This window comes from Homarus americanus, unplaced genomic scaffold (genome assembly GCF_018991925.1).
Source record: "Homarus americanus isolate GMGI-L3 unplaced genomic scaffold, GMGI_Hamer_2.0 scaffold50564, whole genome shotgun sequence".
Taxonomy (NCBI): Eukaryota; Metazoa; Arthropoda; class Malacostraca; order Decapoda; family Nephropidae; genus Homarus; species Homarus americanus.
Window position 1 is genome coordinate 430,935 of NW_024715014.1, and position 23,443 is coordinate 454,377.

Genomic DNA, 23,443 nt, shown 5'->3' on the forward strand with positions numbered 1-23,443 from the left:
CAAAAGCAAGAATTCTTAAGATTCTCTCGCAGGTGACAGGGGACAAAAATCAAATGTTTAATCCTAATTAACAGGATACAGGTAAACAATAACGGACATTTTCACAACTCACCTTGTACATTACATTATAAGAGTCTACACTACTGGATTCTGGCGGCAACTTCCAAGATACACCAAGGTTCCCCACCCCACTGGGCATCACTGTGACAATTGGCCTGTATGGTGCTGTACAAACACAAACAAATAAGTAATTCATAAATGTGTGTAAGTGTATATCACTGAGCTTAAAGCTTTAAAATTACATTTAAACCAAGAAGCTTTGTGTATAAGTACAGTACAGTGTTACCTACAAACAAATACTGATGGCACTTAGTCACAACAGCTCAATACAGTAATAATAATAATAATAATGTGTTGCCAATGTACTGTATATTTTTGTTATTACGCATTTATTTTCATTAACATTGAAGTTTCTGTGATGAGACACAATGGCTATACAGTACAGTATTTCTGTTTCAAGAAGGTGTCACATCACATGGTATAACTATACAGTGACTGATATACTCTTCTACCAATATGTTATGTTTAAGTATCAATATAATTAAATAATTTCCTTAAGTTTTCTCTAAGTGATACTTTATTTTGTTAATTTATTTCATTACAGAAGTGTTGCATCATAATTATATTAGAGAAGATGTTTGGATTACAATACTGTATGCTCAGTCGTTTCACCCTTAGGTGGTCAGCAATTAACCTTCTGCATCATCTGCTGAACAAGGTGAGCCATCTATTTCCCCAGTTATAACAACAAGTATTTAATTATGAAATAAAGATAAAAATCTTTCATCAAATACACTGTTAATTTCTATCTTGAGAAGAATGAAATTTCCTGGTGTATTATAAAATATAAACAAGAGATGTATTGTCAACACTACTGCTGGGAAGAATCCCACACCTCTCTGTCTTCCCACCTCCTATTTCAAACCAACATGAGAAGCCAAATACATATTACCATTAGGAAGAGTGATGAACTGTACAGACAAGGACACTTCAGATTTATTATTCCTGGCAGTGATGTTAACAACATAACTCGTATTGGACTTTAAAGTCCTTAGGTGGTATGACGAGTTTGATGTTGTATGTTGGTGAATAAATTCTTCTCGGCTACCAGTCATTAGCTGAATGTCGTACTGCATTCCACATCGAGCATGATTCCCAGGAGTTTCCTGAAATAGCCATTAGCATATCATTACTGCTGTTGAATACACTAAACACAACTTGATATCACATGATTCATGTGAAAGCAACGTACGAATACAGAATTTATTTTCTTCACTGTCTCTCTGAATCAAAGTAATTTATTGAGAAAAATACAGTGATATCTGCGTTAGCCAGAACAAATGGTGCAGAGCACTTCCGGGAATGAGAGACTTCCAGGTAACGAGATGACTTTCTCAAAGCTGGAAAAAATTCCCCATCCCCGGAATTTTCTGGATAATGGAAAAATATTCTCAGAAGGTCCAGAAATTGCACATTACATCATTTTCAAACATGGAAAAATATCCCCCATCCCCAGAATTTTCCGGGTACCGGAAAATTTTCTCGGAATTTCCGGAAAATGCACCCGATTTTCATCTCTCAAAACCAGAAAAAAAAATCCATCGCCAGAATTTTCTGGGTACCAGGAAAATATTCCCAGAAAATGTCCCCCTCAGAAAATCGTTCCCAAAGCCGTAATTTTTCAGAAAATTCCAGGTTTGGGAATGATTTTCCAAGAAAATTTAAATTCTGGCTATTGGAGAGTTCTGGATTTCAGGAAATATTCTCATGACTTGAGATACAGTACATTACCCTGTACAGCACTGTACTGTATATTTGCATCCAGGACAGTACAGTGCTGGAGTGCACTAAGCAAGACAGATGCTCATTCTAGGCAACACCAAATTAAAATTCATATAACTTGCCAGACCAAAACTAGAAATGGTGGAGTTCTTACCCAGTTTATAACAGCAGACTGATTGGTGACCTCTGACACATTAAGCAGATACAGTGTTGGCTCTATAAAAAAAAATGCAATAATTTACTCTGAAATTCTAGAAAGACCTGTTAATAAAAAAATAATAAAATTAACAATGTTCCAAATACAATTAATATGTTACTATAACACAGATAATATATAATTCATTATTAAAATTCTTACCATAACATTTAGTCGTGACAGACACATTGTGAACTCTCTTGTTGGTTGAGCCATCCACAGCACCCTGGGGTGTCATCACCAACACCCGGAACACATACTGGAACCCAGGGTCAAGGCCTTCTATTTTCTCTGTTGAGAGCACATTAACACTGTACTTACTATAATAAATATATATATATCAAAGTACAGTAAAGTATGTGAGAGTTATGTTCTGAGAGCCTCACATATCAGCAATTTTAGAGTACAGTACAGTGAAACCTCACTTTACGCGGTTAATTCAACCCACGGCGGCCCGCGTAAAGTGAGAAACGCGTAAAGTGAACAACATAACATATGGGATTAATTGAAATAGAGACCGGGCCGATCCCCAAACTCCACTTTTTCAGACACAATACCTACGTTGTAGTAAAAATAACTTCTTAATTTTATGATGGTATGCACACACAATTAATAATTAAGAGAAATATCATTAATTTTAGGTTTTTTAACACTTACATTAGTAGAAAAGATGGCTGGGCACACGGGGATGGGGGGTTGGTTCCGAGGCAGAGGGCAGATTATTGGCCCTCACCTGTATCACTTGTATCAATTGTATCACTATCCACCACAGAGGCTTGCAGGGCCTCTTTGTCAAACCCCTCAAAGTCCATTTAAGTCCATATCCTCACTATCATTATCACTATCACTGACTTGGGCTGGCTGTGGTGGGTGGCGGGTGAAGAACTCGGTAATGTTTTGATGACTGGGCGACCTTGTGTGCACCCTGCTCGCGCCGCTCTCCACGTAAAAGGGTACACACACCGCGGAAAGTGAGCATTCCGGTTTCGGCAGGGTACCGCGTAAACGTGGAAACGCATAAAGTGGGACCGCGTAAAGCGAAGGTTGACTGTATACTCGGCCCTCCCCTTTTCCAGTACAATATAAAGCGGCTAATGAAATCGGACAGCGCTCACTTAAAAATGGGCAGAGCCAAAACTGGTTTTAACTAGGCGCAATCCTTTTCAATTCTTTCACACCATACGCTTTGTTTCAGGTCCTATCCTATATACTACCGTATATAGAATTACTTTTACTATTATATCACAGTTTTTTATTTCCATACATGCCCCCAACTCTTCAATATTAATCAAAATATTCTCTATAAGTGGCCATGATCCGCGTATTTTCAGTGGGAGAAACCGCTGACTGGTTGTTAGCAATTTGGGTCGCTTAAGGCTAATGCCCGATCGAGGTGTTAGCTTTTCCCTCTGAATGTGCCATGCGCACAAGTCAAAAGCAGCATCTGCACATACAGAATAGCTAACGCGTTAGCTAATACGTGCATCGAAAACGCCTTATACTGTATATGCCATTGGGCTGTTAAATTCTGTACGAATAAACGTGTGCTGTATGCGCGTGGCATCTGGTGGCTGGGGCTGCCAGACCTCTCTCTCCTTACAATACAGTATTTTTGTAGTAACTTATTTATTGGTACTGTATTATTTTTATGTATTCCTCACATTTACTGATACTGTACAAATTTTTTTAAGACAACTATGGCTGCAGGAGGAAAATACAGACAAACTGCTTTCTAAACACTCCCTGCTGAAATTGGGGTGCAGCTTATATGGCCGTGCATCTTTTATGTCGTAAAATACGATAATTTCTGTTCACTGTTCTGAATTGTAATTTCTCTAAATAAACTGTTTATTATTACAGTATTATTATACACTCAAACACAAAGAAACATGCATTAACAGTACCTGTAACTTGACCTGACACAATGTCAGGGAAGTAGTCCTTCACATCCACCCAGGTGTTGTTATCTTCTCTAAGATGCTGAAGCTTATAACTAGAAATGTTGAATTCATCAGACCCATCATCTTCTTCATTGCTCCAAGGAGAAAATTTCACAACAAGTGAATTTTTTTTAATATCAGAAACATTAGGAGGAGTTCGTAGGCGAGGAAGGTCCAGTGGCATTCCATCTGTAGAAATATAAAAACTTGCTCTCAAGACCTATGATTAAACACGTAATGGTAATGCACACATTTTAAACAAGACGTTTTACTTAAAAACACAATTATACATATGTGATCTATTTTGAAAATTTAAAGTGAAGCAAAAAGTCTAAGAAATAAAAAAAAAAAATACCACGTGGTTGAGACTACAGTATCACCCTAGGGATGAAAGGAGACACCAAGGAACTAATTGCCATTACTGTACCATATCACCTCAAATATCTATCATTCTGTACTTCATAACTTCAAGCTAAATTCATTAGAGATAATCAAAATAAAGTATTTGTAAATAAGATCATCACATCTTATTTTCATATGTTAAAACAGCATGGTTGATGGTGGTGAAACATTGGATTCTCTTATGTGTACCTCAGGCCTTGGTTTTTCCTTACCCCATTTAAGGATACTGTATCAGTAAACTAGCAAACAATTCATCTCTTGTTTTATTCACTGATGATATTCGTGTGATTTCAAGAAAAGAGGATGTGGTAATCATACAGATGGATTTTCTGTACTTATGAGCCTCCGAGAAGAACGTGGTGTTAGGTGCAAGTCCGAGATGGTGCAGTATAAGCATGATCCTGACCAGGCATCATACAAAGCGGTTAATGATAGCTAAATTCTTTAGTGGAACTCCTGCCTTGATCTAGGAATCACCATAACTTATGACACAAAATTCACACCACACACTGCAGAAATTACAGGCCAAGTCAGTAAGATAACAGGTTAACTCCTCAATAAAAGAGAAATATGGACTTTTTTTTCGAAACAAACAGCTGGTGGGCCCTCACCTTAAGTTCTACCGTTCTCTATAGTTCCCAACAAGCACAGTTTCCGCAAGACTCCTGAATCATAAGAGCTTTTACAGAGTGTATTTATGGACTAACCATACCAATATTTTGGATTACTGATTCTTCCTCCATGTTCTCAACCTCTACAACTTATAAAAGAGGCATGAGAGGTATACTATTCTGTATGTACTGTACAGTGTTGAAATCCTTGAACAGCTTTTCCCCAATCAGAGTTTTTTTGGTCAACTACAATTGAAGGACAGGACTGCATGTCATTCTCCCCTCCATAGTAAATGCTGGGTTAAGAGGTGCCACCAGGACAGTTATATGTATTGTGAGCTGTATCTATCCAATCTGTTCCCAATAAAAATATGACAACCAACTCCATCCACAAACACACTAAAATCCGAGACCTTAAAGAACCAATCATGACGCCTTCTTAAGGAAAGTTTCTGATAAACTCTATGATATTGGGGCTCCAACATCTTGCAGGGTCTAATTCCTAGTTACATCAGCTCCAACACTTAAGCCTATATTCTTCCTCAGGGCAGGATGTCTTTGTAATGAAAAAAGAACAAAAGTGAGAAACGATATATGTATGTTGTGTTGTCAATAGTAAGAGAAACAATTGAGACCCTGCAATTGTGTGTAAATGAGGCAGAAAGTCAGATCAGCAGCCTGGGACTTGGTCACATATAGCAGCAGGGTCTACTATTAGACAATACATTATGCTTCCAATATCTTCCCAGGCGGTAGTGCCTCCTTGTTTGGTAGCTGCCTACTACCTACTAATTGCACTTATCACCCTGCTCACCACATGACCCTACTGGAGTGGGAATCATTGATAATGTTTAAGGAAGAAAGAGGAATGACAGAGAATACTGAAGATTTTGACAACTCATTTCATACCTGCACAAGGAATATCCATTAAGCAACCACTTGAGCATTTACCACTGGTTTTGTCACAGAGGTTGTCACTGCAGTACTCGCAACCCTGGGAGCAATCAGCACCATACCTTCCCTCTGTACATTCTGATAATGAATAAGAACAAAATAAGTAAAAGTAAAAAGGTACACAGTGTGCTAGTATGTGCAGATGCAAAAGATTATTCTATGCAGAAAATAATTATTTAAATTACAGCATTTTCTCGATTTAACAAACTAATTCGGGCCACCCCTTTCCATAAAATTGAAATTTCCACTAAATCGAGCGTGATTCCATTAAATTCTGTGCCAAATGCACCGCTTCGTGCATAGGGTTTGTTTGCATCCACTGAGTCTGCGTCCTGCTGCCACTGTGTGTGTTGTTTACTACTACCTCAAAGTCTAAATCTCGGTCAACTAACTACTGTGTTTTGACATCATACTGAAAGTCCCTCAGAAGTCTCAAAAATGAAATGGTGTGGGGGTAGAAAGTCAAAAGAGTGAAGCTATAAATTGGAAAAATGTTTGGAAATTATAATAAAATTTTTAAATAAATGCCAAACCCCCTAGTCTAAGGTAAGCCATGAATAATGTTTCTAATGTTTCTATGTACATATGATTTACATATGATATGTCTGAGGTGTCTTCGTAGGTGTGAGCGTTTTAACGGAATTAATCTCAATTTAGAGAACTCGTTCACTAAATCGAGTGTAAAATAACGGAAAAAATTCTTTCCGCTAAATTGAGAGTTCATTACATAGGATTCCGTTAAATCGAGAGTATACTGTACTTCGTCTGAAATACACTTTACTATAAAGAATAACAAAATCATAAAAAGAACATTACTCTTATCACAGAAGGGACCCATATATCCTGGAGCACAGGAACAGCCATAAGGTTCTGGTACACAGATCCTCAAGCCCAGACAGTGTTCCTCGCTTTCAGGACTAAATCCAAGGGTGATCTTGTTACAATGCAATTGACATCGACTCCCAAACAAGTCATGGCCACAAGCTGTGAAAAGACATACATCATGGTGCACCTTCTGACATCCCATGCAATGAAAAAAAAAATCTATAAATACCAAGCATTACTCACAAAAATATGCAAGATCATATTGCATTGGGAGATAAAGTATTATAATATGATAATTACAGAACAATACTGATATTAATTCTGAGAGAAAGCACCAGGTCTGTGAGTCCCAATCTTCATTTGTTTGTTAATACTGTAAGGAATCAATACAAAAGCAAGTGACCTACAGAGGTAGGACCATGAAGGCCTGGAAGATTCTCATACAAGTAAAGGTATTAGTTACCTTTCTGGCAAGTAGGGCCATGGAAGCCTGGAGGACACACACAGGATCCAGTCACTGCATGACATATGCCACCATTCTCACAATCTGGACACCGAGACTGACAGTTGGCCCCATAATATTCAGACTCACAATCTGTCACAAAATATCATTACAAAAATTCTTACTATTGAATTGTGTATACAATAAAGAATTTTATCTTAAATGGAAAACTTTTATGTAATAAAAATTATTGTAAATATTAAAGAAGCTGTTAAGAGTAATGCTTTTTAAGCTTGGCATTGAGTTTTTGGTGCTAAAGTAAACCCTTGATAACTCGGCATATATGGGTCTCTAACCATTCCGAGTTATCAAGGAATTTTCCTCATAGTCTTTCGTTCTACTTCAATAACTTGTACTAAAATTTTTGGCCAAAATAACCTACCATAATCAGAAAACTTGCACAAAAATTAACATTCACCAGAACTACAGTCAAAGAATGAGGGGAATTCTAGCTTGTGGTAGGTGTCAGGTATTATTGTGTCATTGTTGCTAGAATGCATTGTGAATTGATCAACTTAATTATATCAAGTTATTTTACTCATTGGTTTCGCTTCACCCGTATTTGAGATTGACCAGCCTGTGAAAACGTTTCATGGTAAATAGTTATTTTAGTCATGAACCAAATCGAAGTAAGAGTACAGTAAATGTAAAATTATTAAGTTCACATAAAATTATGTGCACAGGTATAATTACTGTTTTTCAGTAAAGTACTGTATTTATCAGAAATGTTCATACACAACTTCGTACTCTTCTTCCCGGCAAAGCAGATTACTTTATAACTTTCCAAGAATTTCATAAACACTAAAGGCAAACTTAAAAACTTACCACGAACAATCAGATGAAAATATGCACTATCAGTATAGAGATCCTTCATTTCTTTAAACTGTTTTGGGTTAGATGCACATTCTTGGCAATTGCCTACAATGTATATGCCAGCATCGCCAGGCAACACTCTATTAAAGATCAGTGGTAACGAGTAATTGCCATAACTGTCATTATTATGGGACCAATCATCTGGAAGTCTGCGGAGAAACACCTTGTCGAGAGAGTTTTTGTCCACTTTCTTGATGGGGACTTGTAAGTAGTCTCCACGGCTGGCACGGATGGTGCTTGTATCTGCCACATAAGTTTCTGCAAGATAGACATAATTTATGAATAATAATAATATATAACTCCAAGTGCCTTTATCATGATAACTTATATAATGTACAATACTGTACCAAATTTTATGAAGTCACTGGAAATGGATTTTAAGAAATGATGCATAAACAAATATCTGACTGATGACTTAATAAGACTTATTCCTATAACTTTGCCAAGTTCAGTGAGTGGGGTAATTGCAGGGTACAATACTTAACAGCTAATCCTGGGTATTTTCTTAACTAAGGAGATTCATTTTTTCCATTGCTCTACTAATTACAAATAATGTTCATTGTGGTTAGCATTAATCAAAACATTGAGCATTTTTATGCTGTTGTTTAAAGAAAGTGTTTTTTCTATCTGCCACCATATGAAACAAACAAGAGCCTGTAAGTCCCTTATTACTACTGTATTACCTACCTTTTCAATATGTCTAAATAAAAACTTGATATTATGTTCGGGTCTCCATAAAACACTTATGATGTTAGTCATTTATTGATGAAACAGTTTACAGGCAAAAGTATGTTATGGCAATAAGACACCAGATAATAAAGGGCGCATGTTAAATCATGTTTACTGGGTGCTGGTCGCAGGTTGACTGACTCTTCCCTCTCACATGGTGCCATATCCAATATATTGTACATACATCATCATCATCTCTCTCTTCCCCTCTTTCACATCCATCAAACTGAGAAGGACTGGGTGGACGTTGTCAAGGGTGGTGTGAGGCTGTAGTTTGGCTGATTTTACAGAGAAATCAATGGTTGCGTGTGGTGGTGGGGCCCTAGCCGTCAAATTTCACAGTGTTACACGGTCTACAACAATGACCCCAGTCTTGTCCCAGCATCTTTACTTTTACTAACTTTTATCTTCTTCACCACTGATCGGCTCGTTAGCTGCTTGGGCGATTGGTCACATCTCTGATTACTTTTCCTAATCTTTTATCCTCTTCACCAAAAGATCGGCTCGTTAGCCGCTTGGGCGGTCGGTCACGTCTCTGTTACGCACTGTTGGCAAGTACTGGGCATGCACTGGCTCCTGAATGTACCTGAACCTGCTCCAGTGTTGGTTTAGTCTGGTCTTGTAAGAGCTCACACTCGGTGCCATCACAACTCTTTCTGGTAAATTGTTCCAAGAGTTCGCAACTATCACTCCGAAAAAGTTTGCCCTCACAGTTTTCTGGACTTGCGGCTTCTTCAATCTTGAGCTGTGACCCCTTGTGGGGCGAGCGTCCGCCAGCTCCAAGTAAGGACACTCGACTAAGTAGTAGGTCGTTCAGATATATAGACGTAACGATCCTCAAGAGTGAAGTGCTTCCTCATCTGGAGTAATGTCAACCTGTCTGGTCCCTGAGATATACTAGGGACTGCCAGTTGATTGAAAATGTTCAAAGGAGGGCCATCAGACTGGTGCCTGCACTACGGCACCTCAGCTACCCTGAGAGATTGGAGCACCTGAACTTTCCTAGCTTATACTACAGACGGGCAAGGAGGGACCCAATTGAGGTGTATAAGCATCTCAAAGGGCACTACTCAGTCTAGTGTCCTTACCTGGAGGTGGTGGATGCTGTTATCACAAGGGGTCACAGCTCAAGGCTGAAGAAGCTGCAAGCCCAAAAAATTGTGAGGGCAAACTTTTCGGAGTGACAGTTGTGAACTCTTGGAACAATCTGCCAGAGTGCAGTGACGGCACCGAGTGTGAGTTCTTTCATGACCAGACTGGACAAGCACTTGAGCAGGTTCAGATACATTCAGGAGCCAGTGCATGCAGCTAACGAGTAGCCCAAGCGGCTAATGAGCTGATCAGTGACAAAGAAGATAAAAGTACTTGCCAACAGTGCATAACAGACGTGACAACGAGCTGATCAGTGGTGTAGAGGATAAAAATGTAAGTAAAAAAAAAAAAAGTATTACAGTACAAAGAAATTCACCGAAATTATAGAATTTATTTTGTGTGGATTCTGCTGGTGCCTACAAGACAGTTGGAGAACAGTTCACCTTCCCAGCTAACAGCAGCCACCACCACAATGGTGCTGGTCAGTTTGAATTCTTTCCCCACTTTGTGTTCAGTCATGTGTCTCTTTACCTTAATTCAAGGTGAATGGAAAAAGACAATCAAGCTTAAGAGAAAGCAGTGGTGTTACAAGATTCCATAAAGGAATTATGTTGGACATTAAACTTGGTGTTTTAAGGAAGTAACTCCCAGTAACTCTGATCGCACCACCTCACCTCATCCAGCACTCAACATCATTTCTGCTGAGTTAAATTCCTGTATGTGCATTTATTGTCATGTTACATAATGAATGAATCATTATATGTATATATTTTCATTCTTTATGTGCTTGTGTTATGTTTTTGGGCCACAATAAATTTCCGTCGGAACACATCTCATCTTATATAATGGGAGTCAATGGGAAAAATGTTTTTTTGATACAGAATTTCATGATGCGGATAGATTTTCAGGAACGGAACCCTTCCATAACCCGAGGGATGCCTGTACAGTAAAACCTCCATAATTTGTATCCCTCAAATTTGAAATCACGTATAATTCGTAATGTTTTGCTGTTACGAAATATTTATTAAAAATTTCATGATATTTGGTAAAATTTTGAAATATCAAAATATTATGATATACCCTGTACTTGTGTATCACAATTTTTGTAATATTTAAAAGTACTATTACAGTATAGGTATGTGTCACAGGTGTCAGCCATGGTCAGTCGGGTGTGCAGTGTAAGATTTTTCCACTTATTTTTCCACCGCCTTTTTTACTGTACTCCCACTTGTGACTAACTCACTGTAACATATTAATCTTAAGTGGATCTTACCTTGTATAGTACATACCAACCATCTGCTACTTAGTTAATACAATACATTAATATTCAATTCATTTACCTTGAGAATCACTGCAGAACAGTCTCAAAAGCTGTCCAGTCACACGGGTGAAATGTAGACCGACTTAAAATGCACTGTCACACTACCATGACAACTAAACAAAAGCCCCATTTACTGAATTGAGAAAAACCTCCTACATTTAAATCCATACTGAACCAGCCATAAATATTAACTTACGGTATTTAGCTTGTATGACAGTCAGGACATCTGTAGCTGCAGTTCTTCCAAGGCATCTGACAGCTCGAATATTTTGTGATTTTCTTGCAGACAGGGAAGCACCCTGTTGCGCAGATCCTAAAACAAATACACACACATGAATATCACCAAAGTCTAAATCTAATACCATTAAGCTAATACTATTTTTCCACCTCTAACTAAACCCGACTCACCACTGCCAAAACAGCCTCAGGAAATGAACTTGTCTCTATGTTTACTAAGAACTCCATTCTTGATTCAGCTTCAAGCATCATCACTCCAATACCTCTCCACTAGTCACCCTCCAGTTAGTGTTCACTGTTAAATTATAACTTCACTCAATTTTAACCCTATCAATGCTGCTAGTCTAAACACCATTCCTTCAGTAGTTCGAAAGAAATGTGGTTTTGACCGATCCTTTGCCAAATTTTCACTTTCACACATTCTTATTTATCCTCATTTAATACTACACGGTACAGTTTCTTTTTTCTTTCATAATTAGTTTGTAAAAAAAATAGCAAGACAAAAGAGTTAATTTTTTTTTCAAGAGAATGAAAGTTTAAATATGGCTAGAATATTAGAATAAAAAAAAATAACTAAGAGTAATGCCCTGTCTATGTGTAAGGCTGGCTGGCTGTGATAAAAAAAAAAGTGAATGAAAAGGAAACTCAACAGCAGAAAACCATATGGAATAGAATTATGATCTCTTTCGAAAATCACTGGCATATCAGTTGGCCTTTTTGACATTATTGCACGGCAAGCAATAAGAATTCTCGATATACAATACTGATTAACAAAAATAAGCACTAGAGCGTGGGTGAGGTCACATGGGTCTGGCTGGATCTAGTTGGGTAGAGTGCATGTGATTTAGCATACCAGTAAAAATGTATGGTTTTTCACATTCCTGGTTGCATTTTGATTTATTATTTTGTGTCTAATTTCTTAGTGTGCAAAGTTTAGCCAGTTTCTACATTTATATTTTTAATTGTCTTCATGATAATTTTTTTTCCCATATGGTACATAAATACTTTCTGTATTAAGTTTGCCTGTGAAGTTCACTATTTGTAGTGAAGTCCAGATAGTATTCTTTATTTTGCAGCATCTGTGTAGTTTCTTCATAATTATTTCACTTAAAACCACCGACAGTTGCTTAAACTATGGGCACGGTTGTTCCACAGCTGTTGCATTGCCAGGGATGTAATTAATTACATCCCTGGCAATGCAACAGCTTAGGTCACATGTCACCAAATTAATATAAAGGCTTGAAAGACTAAAATTAAATAATGCAAGATAAAAAAGAAAAGTAACAAATAACAGAACCTCTGTAAAAAATATTTTAAACATTAATAGATAAAACTCAAAGCTTGTATAGAAAACTGGCTTCCTCCACAAAGGAGAGGAGGTCCCCTCTCACACTAACCTCTAGTTAAAATACTGACAAACTTCAACTTCAGGGAGAATCGACGGAGTGGCACTTGGGAACTGCATGGAGCATATCCAAACACGGGGAAGGCAAAGAATACTCACAGCCTCCCTTACCCTGAAGCCAAAAGATCATGGGAGGCTTGGATGCTGAGTGTAGTGTGGGGATATAGTCACTTCAATTAAATAAGTGTTGGTTACAGACTGTGGAAGGTGGTGGACCTGGAGATACTGACATCGAAGATCAAGAGGTGGCTCATCAGCATCAATTAGTAGAATTGGGGTTGGCAAAGACCTGGAGGCACCGGTCGCCTGGTGCACACCAGCATGATGAATAGAATTCAGTGTCTTGAGTCTAATCTCAGTGGCTGAGAACACTTCACACCAATAATCAAGTTTGGGTCTAACTAGCATGGGGTAAAGGTGTAGCAGAGCTCCTCAGTCAGCGCCCCACAACGTGTGCCCCAAGACTTACTCCCTCCCTGTGTCAAGTAGGAGCATCCCGGCATAAAACCATGTTGGCAGTCCTTTAGAAGGCTGTTTAGTAGTTGATGTTCCATCATCGCATCTCATAAAATGCTCTCTAGTACTTTACACACTATGCTGGTCAGGCTCAGTGGTCTATAACTATTTGAGGAGTGATGATTGCCCTGCTTGTATAGAGGATTCACATTAGCCGTTTTCCAAACACTGGGGAAATTATGCTCATCCTGGCATTTACAGAACAGGATCTTAAGGGGCTCAGAAGACTCATTGCGCAAGTCTCTCAGCACTCTGGGATGCACTCTGTCAGGGCCGAGACTCTTATGAACCTTTAGCTTTGACAATTTATTTCTCACACCCTCTTCTGAGAACATAATGTGGGTCAGCACTGTGTCGAACCACCTTTCCTCAAAAACAGGAAGGTTGTTCGCATCCTCTCTTGTGAACACCAAGGAAAAGAATTTATTCATTGCCTTGTCCTGGTCTAAATCTGCATAACTACCATCTTCATGCCTCGGATTCGATTTGCCCACACGCTCTTTTAATTTCGATTTTGCATAATGGTAGAAAGGCCTTTGGGATTGACAGGATTTTGCTTGCAATCCACCATTTAACTTTTTTCAGCCCATCTACACTCTGACTCTGCTTGGTTCCTGGATCTTGCATACATCCTCCTGTTCTGCTCGTTCTTTGTCTCAACCCATGTCTCAAATTTCATATATTTTTTTTTTTTACTTCATCAACCACCGCATGGTTCATGGGTAACGGTCTCCATGTATTCCTGGAGCCGCTGGGTTTGGTCCTGGGTATAAATTTATTGATTAAATGGTTCACTCTACCGTTTATGATATTCAACGTAGTGTCTGCATTCTTATATCATAGCGAGTCTAGCCAGTGAATACCCCTCATCTCCTCCCTCATCCTGTCGTAAATGCCGTTGTAATATTTTAAACTTAGACTGTTCTTATCATGAACCAAATACTACAGTTACAGTTAAAACTGAAGGACAGCGTTACGTGGTGACTGGTGCAAATGGAGGCGAAATGTTCCAATTTGGTCACCATATCATCCTCGTTAACTATGAAGATATCCAGCGGTTTAGGTGTTTGTTCCCCTCTGTACTGAGTCTGATCTTTAACATGTTGGAAAAGAAAATGGTCTCTCAGTGTTTCTACAAGAAAAGTAGCGGGGTTATTAAGGTCAATTGGCGTGGATTCATTTCTCCAGTTGATGTCGCCATAGTTAAATTCCCCCACGACAATTCACTCTCATACTCTTCATGCTGCTGTATATCTATTTCCACTTGTGTCACCTCTACTCTTCAACTACACTTTGTGCTTTTGCTTCTATTGGTTTTTTGAGTCATTTTTTTTAACACTACTACTACCTATAGTTCCCTTACATCCTTGTCATAAGCATTAAACTATTCCATGTACAGTACTCTTAATCATTTTGTATCATCTTCTCAACTAATACTTGTTGAGATCATCTGAAAGAAAAATAAGTAGAAGAATAAGATATATTAAAAAAAATAATCAAACATTGAAGAGATAGGATGATGGAAACTACTGTACTTACAATTCAGTCATACATTACTTACTTAAGATAGTAACTTTAACATCAGACTTTCTATATTTCCAACTTGTTATATCAGTTTTAACAAGTATTCTAGTGGTATTGTCAGTAAGGCAGACAAGATTCATCTTGCGCCCAGTCCAAGATTTACTGTATGAATCATGAATGATCACCACATCCCCATCCAGGTCTGTTGAGAGTATATGATAGAATAAGGTCATGGTAAAATACAGTAGAGAATATTGTACAGTAAAGTATATGGATCACATAGCCAGGAGTGAAGTTTTAACCCATTAAACACTCAAGACTGTTTAACTTTGTAAAAATCTGGTGAAAGTGAACATGTATAAAAAATAAGAATACAATAAACATGTGACAAAATTATACTCTATGACATTTATGTATTAAATAAACTCACAAATGAAGACCCACTTAATTGTTTTCCATAGAAAAATTCTCATTTATAACAACACATTTTTCTGTGGCACCATATAGCCACTTACCTGTTTTCCACTAGTTACCTCCTGTACTAACACTGAGAAAATAAAGTTTATAACAAAATAGCAAAGAACAGACCAACCACCTGGACGCAGAATAAACTTATAAATGGTGATATGATAAATTAAAGTATAACAAGAGGTTAGTCTTACCTTCTTTATCTATGACTGGAGTAAAATTTAAGAACTTGAAAGTTGTAGGATTGCTGATTCCCTCATTTCTGTAAAACAGTATTTATTCTTGACATGAGATCTGATTTAAAGAAAAATGTTATCCTATTATTTAATAAACACACTAAAGTATATATATATATATATATATATATATATATATATATATATATATATATATATATATATATATATATATATATATATATATATATATATATATATATATATATATATATATATATATATGTGTGTGTGTGTGTGTGTGTGTATGTATCATGTCCATATAGCATGTGGATTTCCATATACTGTACAGTACTGTACAAACAATGCCTCATTAGTCGGGAATCGAACCTTGGACCTCTAGCATGTGAACAGGAATCACTACCACCGTGCACTATAACAAAAGCAATCGTAGGGTTTGTTTTATTTCACACGAAGCCCGTTCATTTGTCTTCATTCTTAAGCAACATACATCTCCCAAAAGAGCCTAAGATTGTTTTTGTTGTCCATTGGTACGGTGGTAGTGATCCCTATATACATGCGGAGATCCAGGGTTCGATTCTCGACTAGTGAGGCATTGTTTATATGCGGAAGTCCGCGTGCTATATGGACTTATTGCTTTTATCCTCTTCGCCACTGATCGGCTCGTTAGCCGCTTGGGCGATGGTCACGTCTCTGTTACGCACTGTTGGCAAGTACTGGGCATGTACCGGCTCCTGAATGTACCTGAACCTGCTCCAGTGACAGCATGGCCAGTACTGCACTAGACCACATACACTTTCCCAAGTTGTAAACCAAGAATCCTTTCACAGCTGGGTGAATTGGGATTGCCCGTGAATAAAACCACCGACCCTTGGAACATGAGGCGAGTGCTGTATCCACTCAACCGCCACAACTTCTGGTCAATATTACAGAGGGTCAATATCAAGACTGACAAATACATAGAGGGAGAGAAAAATTGAGCCAGATTCAAAATTCTATACTACATACAGTATACCGTATTGTTCTTGCACATACATATTGTATATAGATAGACAATACATACACTGAGTAAGAGAGTGGTAAAGGTAAATAGAGAGAGGTAGACTGAGACAAACAGACATTAAGACACTGTACTGATTTTTTTATATAGATCAACACAGACAGACACATAGAATACTTACAACCATGACTTGGAAATAATGCGATTTCTGATAGTGCCCCGTCTGTCATGGTTGGTATTGTCTTGGGTAAAGGTGACCTCCCCACCCTGTGGACCAACAGCGCCTGCATGGACGGCAGCCTGGCAAACATCAGATGTCTGCAAGAAAAGAAGAGGAGTACAATTACTTATATGGTTTAACAATTCAAATTATATCCCAACCACTTCATAACTGGGTACAGTCTACTCTAAACTGTATTAACTTATATTTAGGGTGTTAGAATAGGTTTAAGTTAAAATAATGTCGATGGTTCGGTTAAATTAGGTTAGGATATTATTAATGTTTCGGTCATCCAGCAAATTTTAAGATTTTAAGTTTTTGAATCAGTAGCTTAGCCATTCTAAGACTAGTTTCTTCTGTAGCATTATTTCCGCAAATGATTACTTTCAGGGAAAATCGCAATAAATTGTTGGAAAAGTCCTTTTTTTTTAAGGCCCAAGAGCTCTTGTGTGTTCGATTGTTGATTGCTATTATGCATGCGCAGTTGTTCTTTGGACGTTGATTGGTAGGTATAATTTTGGATTAACCAATCACAGCTCAGTATAAGCCCCAATTGCCACCTGCTTGATTTGAATTTATTTCCAAGATATCTCCCTTGTGCAATGGCTGTGATTTCAATTACTTCCATATCATTGCAGGTTTCACAGCAATTATTATGGTAAAGACGGAGAAGCATGAGAAATTCTACACGAACACGGTCTTCTAACCACAGAAGTTATTTGCGCCAAGTGTAACCATCCTTGTAGTTACCAAGCTGAAAAACACCTTTCGTACTGTGGGAGAAGAACTGTTATTCCCAAGTCTGGCAAAAGGAAGAATGCAAACTTTCCATGTCTCCGCTTTGTCCTGGTCAGAATCTTCAAGCCTCTTCACCAGCTGATCGGTTCGTTAGCCACTTGGGCGATCGGTCACATCTCTGTTACGCACTGTTGGCAAGTACTGGGCATGCACCGGCTCCTGAATGTAGTTGAACCTGCTCCAGTGTTGGTCAAGTCTGGTCTTGAAAGAGCTCACACTCAGTGCCGTGACAACACTTTCTGGCAGATTATTCCAAGAGTTCACAACTCTTCACTCAGAAAAAGTTTGCCCTCACAGTTTTCTGGACCTGTGGGTTCTTCAATGTTGAGCTGTGACCCCTTGTGGGGCGAGCATCCGCCAGCTGCAGCTAAGGACACTCGACTGAGTTGTGTCCCTGAGATGCTTATACACCTCAAGTATGTCGTCCCTTGCCCGCTTGCAGTATAAGCTAGGCAAGTTCAAGCGCTCCAAACTCTCAGGGTAGCTGAGGTGCTGATGTGCAGGCACCAGTCTGGTGGCCCTCCTTTGAACTTTTTCAGTCAACTGACAGTCCCTAGTATATCTCGGGGACCAGATGGGGTGACAGTACTCCAGATGGGAAAGCACTTCACTCTTGAAGATCGTTACGATGGACGGACCGTCTAGATATCTGAAGGACCTTCTTATAAGACCGAATAATGTATTTGCTTGATTTAGCTTCTTCTCGCAATGGCCCGCAAAGCCTTTGGGTTTGACTTGACCTCACTTGCAACCAGCCTCTGGAACTCCTTTTCAGCCCTTCTACATTCAGTTCATAAAGTAATAACTAATGACCATCGGCAGGACGTAAAGATTTGGTGATTGAGTGCCAATGGCAATCAAAAGTTCATAAAATTGAGCCCCTATAAATTCTACCTTAACTAAATTTACTCCCACAATATTAACACAATAATTAGTATGTGAAAGTATAAAAAGACCAATGCATCAGTACAGAGTTTTAGGGAAGTGTTACAGTGTTTGTACTGACCTTAGAATAATATTCAGTTCCATACACCTGGAGCTTAGTGTTGCTTTCTTGTGATTCATCCAGACACAACTCAGAGCAGCTGTTGAAAGAATACAACCTTAATCTCTGAATAACACTCAAACATTAATGGTGTTATTGAGGGCAGGATATACTGTACAAAACAACTGTATACAGTATATTGTAGTGGACAGATATTACAAGTTCGTTGTAAACTTAGCTGCACCGCTCATCATTATTATTATTATTATTATTATTATTATTATTATTATTATTATTATTATTATTATTATTATTACCCTGTATTATTATTATCATTATCATTATTATTATTATTATTATTATTATTATTATTATTATTATTATTACCCTGTATTATTATTATTATTATTATTATTATTATTATTACCCTGTATTATTATTATTATTATTATTATTATTATTATTATTATTATTACCCAGTATTATTATTATTTTACAGAATGAGTTAGAATGTTCACTACTTTGTTTATTTTAGTGCTCAAAATAGAAATCAGATAGATGCAGGAAGCATATGGTGTAGAAATCATTTATGTTGTGAAAAACAAAACCACTCCAAAGGAATGTTACCTTGAATGTATGAAAACAAATGATTGAAGGAAAAAAGTAATTAACTAAACCAATCCTAACCTAATTTTATTCAGTTGATTTAAATGTATCTCTCCATGATGTTTTTTTGCCAAAATTCTTAATTTTTCTGTGATTTTTTTTTCCGGACACCATTACATTATAGGTTCCACTTCGGTCAACCCACACAAGGTTTTTCCTTATTCGCCCGATTTCAATTCTAAATATTAAACAAAAACATCAATAGAGATCCTACCGATACATACCAAAAAACAAAATGGTAGAGCTAAACATCATCATACTATATCAGAAACACCAAACAATAAGTTTAGCATAAACAGAATTACTTACTTGTGCTGGTAAGTGTTATTACCAGAAGTAAAATCTGAGAATAGAGGACAACTATTGTCTGCCGAGCATACAGCTGTGGTCGACACAACAAAGATCACTGAAAAAAAAAATCTGTTAGAAAAGCAAGGAAAACTGACTATCAATTATGACTCGCCCCAATTCATCATGTTAACTCATACTACACTACATGGTCTGTATTAACTAACTCTACTCACTCGTAACTATCCTCTTCGGTAAGTGCTCTGTTACACACTATACAGTACCTGAACATATGCCAGTGTTGGTCAAGTTCTAACTTTGAGGTGCTCATAATTGGTTCTATCACAAACTTATGTTCATAACTTTTACCTCAAAGATGTTGAATGACGGTAATATGTTGGTGGTGCAGATGTTACGAGCATATCTCTCAAACCTGTGTCCTGGTTTCAAGTCCTAGCCCGAGTGAGAAGGGTGTTTTCCAGTGTGACCCTCAATGCTGTGACTTCTAATGGGACATATCTCAGGGACTAAACAGTATTCCTAGTGGAGGAGCACCACTCTTCTGAAAAGCCCCATGAGGATCCTAATGTAAGACCTGGGTGTCCATGTTGAAAATGGACTGAATTTCTCGGATCCTTGTGAGAAGGAAAAGCTTTCTGATAAACTAATATGACGCAATTACACAAAAATTCTACACACATATAGATGGTCTATCTCTCATAAGGCTTTTCAAAAGTTGTGGTGCTTCCTCACCTGGAGTACTATAATTCTGTTTGGTCTCCGAGATACACCAAAGACTGCCAATTGATTGAAAAGTTACAAAGGAGGGCCACCAAACTGGTGCTGGTATCATGTGCCTAATCGTATTAACAGTGGACAATAAGCGTAGTAACAAAAGAACGGTTAGTAAGCTGATAAGGCGTAAACATGATACAAACAAAATCACAACAATCATGAACTATTGTGCATGCCCAGCAATCACGTGAGGAAGGTTTGGTGCATTTGGAAAATTCCCTTACTAATTTAATAATAGTTTATAAGAACATTAAAGAGGGTGTTGGTGGTGCAGCGGAAACGCACATGACTCATACTAGTATGTCAAGGGTTCGAGCCTCGGCCCGGAGACGGGTGTTATCCAGTGTGACCCTCTACCAACCACCATAGGTTTCCCGGTCCCCGGTTTCCTCCTGTACTAACACTTGATAAACCGCCCAAACAGCTAGTAAGCTGAAAAGTAGAGAATATGATAAAACAAAAATAGTAAATCACATGTGTACATAAGACTGCACGTGCACACTAAGAGATTACAGCCTCAAGTTATAACCTTTTTTGTCCAGTGTTAATACAGGAGGTAGTAACCGGACGCCGAAGATTTCCGTTCACACTAAAGTCGGATCAGACATATCCTGACGCAAATTGTCCAGAGAGAGACGATATGTGATGCCGCGGTGGTTATTGTGATGTTTCATCTTAGCTAATACACGACTCGCTGTCTTTCTAGGGAGAGGGCACGGTCTTCCCTCTCGGAAGAAATTTTAAAGATTGGATTTGGTGTGTTTCGAATATAGTGTAAGATGTGTTGTTGACTCGACTCACTCCGACAATTTGCGTCATATTATGTCCGTTTGGCCTTGGGGTGAACGCACTCTTAGTTTTTACTATTGTTTGTATACCTGCACTGTCTAGGTGCCTAAGAAATTGTATACTCCCACGGTCTATGTACTGTATACTGTATACCTGACTTGTCTCATGCTGAACCAGCTGTAAACTTGTATGACGCTTTTACCGATTAAACGTCTATCTATCTATATATCTATCTGCCATAACTAAAATGTCTGCTAACTACTTCCACTGACTCATAACTAAATGGACAATACTGTGACATTCTATACTTGGTATACTGTATTATATAAGCATCTTAATTTGCACTCCCTCGAGAGACGTAGAGTGAGGGGCGATATGATAAGAGGCGTATAAATGGAAGTCAGGGCTGAACAAAGGGGACATTACAAAGGTACTCAAACTATCCAACCAGGAGCGAACTCGTTACAATGGTTTTAAATTAGACAAATTTAGATTTGGGCGCGAAATAGGTAAACACTGGTTTGGAAGAGTAGTGGACGAGTGGAAGAAGTTACCAAATATCATCATTAACTTGAATACGCTGGAAAGCTTCAACCATAGGTTGGATGGATATATCCGAGCGATAGGGGTTGGGTGTAAATGGGACTACCCAGCATGGGCCAATAGGCCCGCTACAGTTTCCTTCATTATTATGTTCTTACAAGAAGTGGGTTCAGATTATCCCTCGTAATGATCTTCAAGAGTTAGGTGCTTTCCCGACTGGAGTACTGTCACCCTGTCTCGTCCCCGAGATATACTAGGGACTGTCAGTTGATTGAGAATGTCCAAAGGAGGGCCACCAGAATGGTGCCTTCAATTCAGTTATCCAGAGAGATTAGAGCGCCTGCAACTACCTATCTTATACTACAAACGGGCGAGGGGTGACCTAATCGAAGTGTATAAATATCTCAAGGGGCTCTACTCAGTCGAGGGTCCATTCCTGGAGCTGGCGGACGCTCGCCCCAAAAGGGGTCACAGCTCAAGGTTGAAGAAACCAAAGTCCAGAAAACTGTGAGGGCAAACTTTTTCGGTGTGAGGATTGTGAACTCGTGGAACAACATACCAGTGTTGTGACGGCACCGAGTGTGAGCTAATTCAAGACCAGACTTGACCAACACTGGAGCAGGTTCAGATATATTCAGGAGCCGGTGCAAGCCCAGGTACTTGCCCACAGTGCGTAACAGGTGTGACCGACCGACAGCCCAAGCGGCTAACGACCCGATCAGTGGTGAAGAGGATAAAAGTAACAAGTAATATATACAGTATATGCAGTGTGTTGACATACCTGGGCGGCTATCTTCCGTGTTCTTATAACAGCATTACCCCATAATTAATCATCATTCTTATTGTATAGTTAGTCTTCATAATAACTCCTTCATCAACAGTTTGAAGTAGTGACAACACTAACAGGATAATGTGTTGACTTACCCAGAGCGGTTAGTGGAGAGTTGATCATGACTGGTCCCTGCAGCAGTGAACATAACCCTCTCTACCCGTCCACTGCTAACACCTGCAACTGTTATAACACAAACTAAAATATGGCATCATATAGATAAGGTAACACATGCAGCGGGATGAAGAAACTGCACTATTTGAGACAATGTGAGAAGGACCTAGGTGTGTATGTTAACAATGAGCTGAAGCTCTCGGGCCATTGCGAGAAGAAGGTAAATCAGACAAATAAATTATTGGGTCTTATAAGAAGGTCGTTCAGATATCTAGACGGTCCGTCCCTCGTAACGATCTTCAAGAGTGAAGTGCTTCCCCATCTGGAGTACTGTCGCCCCTTCTGGTCCCCGAGATATGCTACGGACAGTCAGTTGGTTGAAAATGTTCAAAGCAGGGCCACCAGACTGGTGCCTGCACTTCGGAACCTTAACTGTCCTGAGAGATTGGAGTGCCTGAACTAGCCTGGCTTATACTACAGACGGGCAAGGGGCGACCTAATTGAGGTGTATAAGCATCTCAAGGGGCACTCCTCAGTCGAGTGTCCTTACTTGGAGCTGGCGGACGCTCGCCCCACAAGGGGTCACAGCTCAAGATTGAAAAAGCCACAGGTCCAGAAAACTGTGAAGGCAAACTTTTTCGGAGTGAGAGTTGTGAACTCTTGGAACAACCTGCCAGAGAGTGTTGTGACGGCATCGAGTGTGAGCTCTTTAAATACCAGACTTGACCAACTCTTGGAGCAGGTTCAGATGCTTTCAGGAGCTAGTGCAAGTTGTAGCAATA

General features: G+C 38.7%; 1 protein-coding gene across 2 annotated transcripts in view; it reads right to left on the reverse strand.

Moving 5' to 3' along the window:
• LOC121879961 (receptor-type tyrosine-protein phosphatase U-like) overlaps positions 1-23,443 on the reverse strand; it is a 69,789-nt gene that overhangs the window by 40,995 nt on the left and 5,351 nt on the right. For both annotated transcript variants that reach the window (XR_006091472.1, XM_042386814.1), the window contains exons 2-17: positions 22,643-22,730; positions 19,613-19,709; positions 18,659-18,737; positions 16,816-16,952; positions 15,632-15,699; positions 15,007-15,171; positions 11,484-11,600; positions 8,098-8,403; positions 7,234-7,365; positions 6,762-6,929; positions 5,901-6,023; positions 3,943-4,167; positions 2,201-2,329; positions 1,997-2,058; positions 1,013-1,226; positions 113-225 (exon numbers count right to left, since the gene is read on the reverse strand). Coding sequence is in view for 1 of the 2 variants with exons in the window: in XM_042386814.1 (XP_042242748.1) it covers positions 113-225; positions 1,013-1,226; positions 1,997-2,058; positions 2,201-2,329; positions 3,943-4,167; positions 5,901-6,023; positions 6,762-6,929; positions 7,234-7,365; positions 8,098-8,403; positions 11,484-11,600; positions 15,007-15,171; positions 15,632-15,699; positions 16,816-16,952; positions 18,659-18,737; positions 19,613-19,709; positions 22,643-22,670 (2,163 nt within the window). In the remaining variant the exon portion in view is untranslated. The remainder of the gene's footprint in view (positions 1-112; positions 226-1,012; positions 1,227-1,996; positions 2,059-2,200; positions 2,330-3,942; positions 4,168-5,900; positions 6,024-6,761; positions 6,930-7,233; positions 7,366-8,097; positions 8,404-11,483; positions 11,601-15,006; positions 15,172-15,631; positions 15,700-16,815; positions 16,953-18,658; positions 18,738-19,612; positions 19,710-22,642; positions 22,731-23,443) is intronic.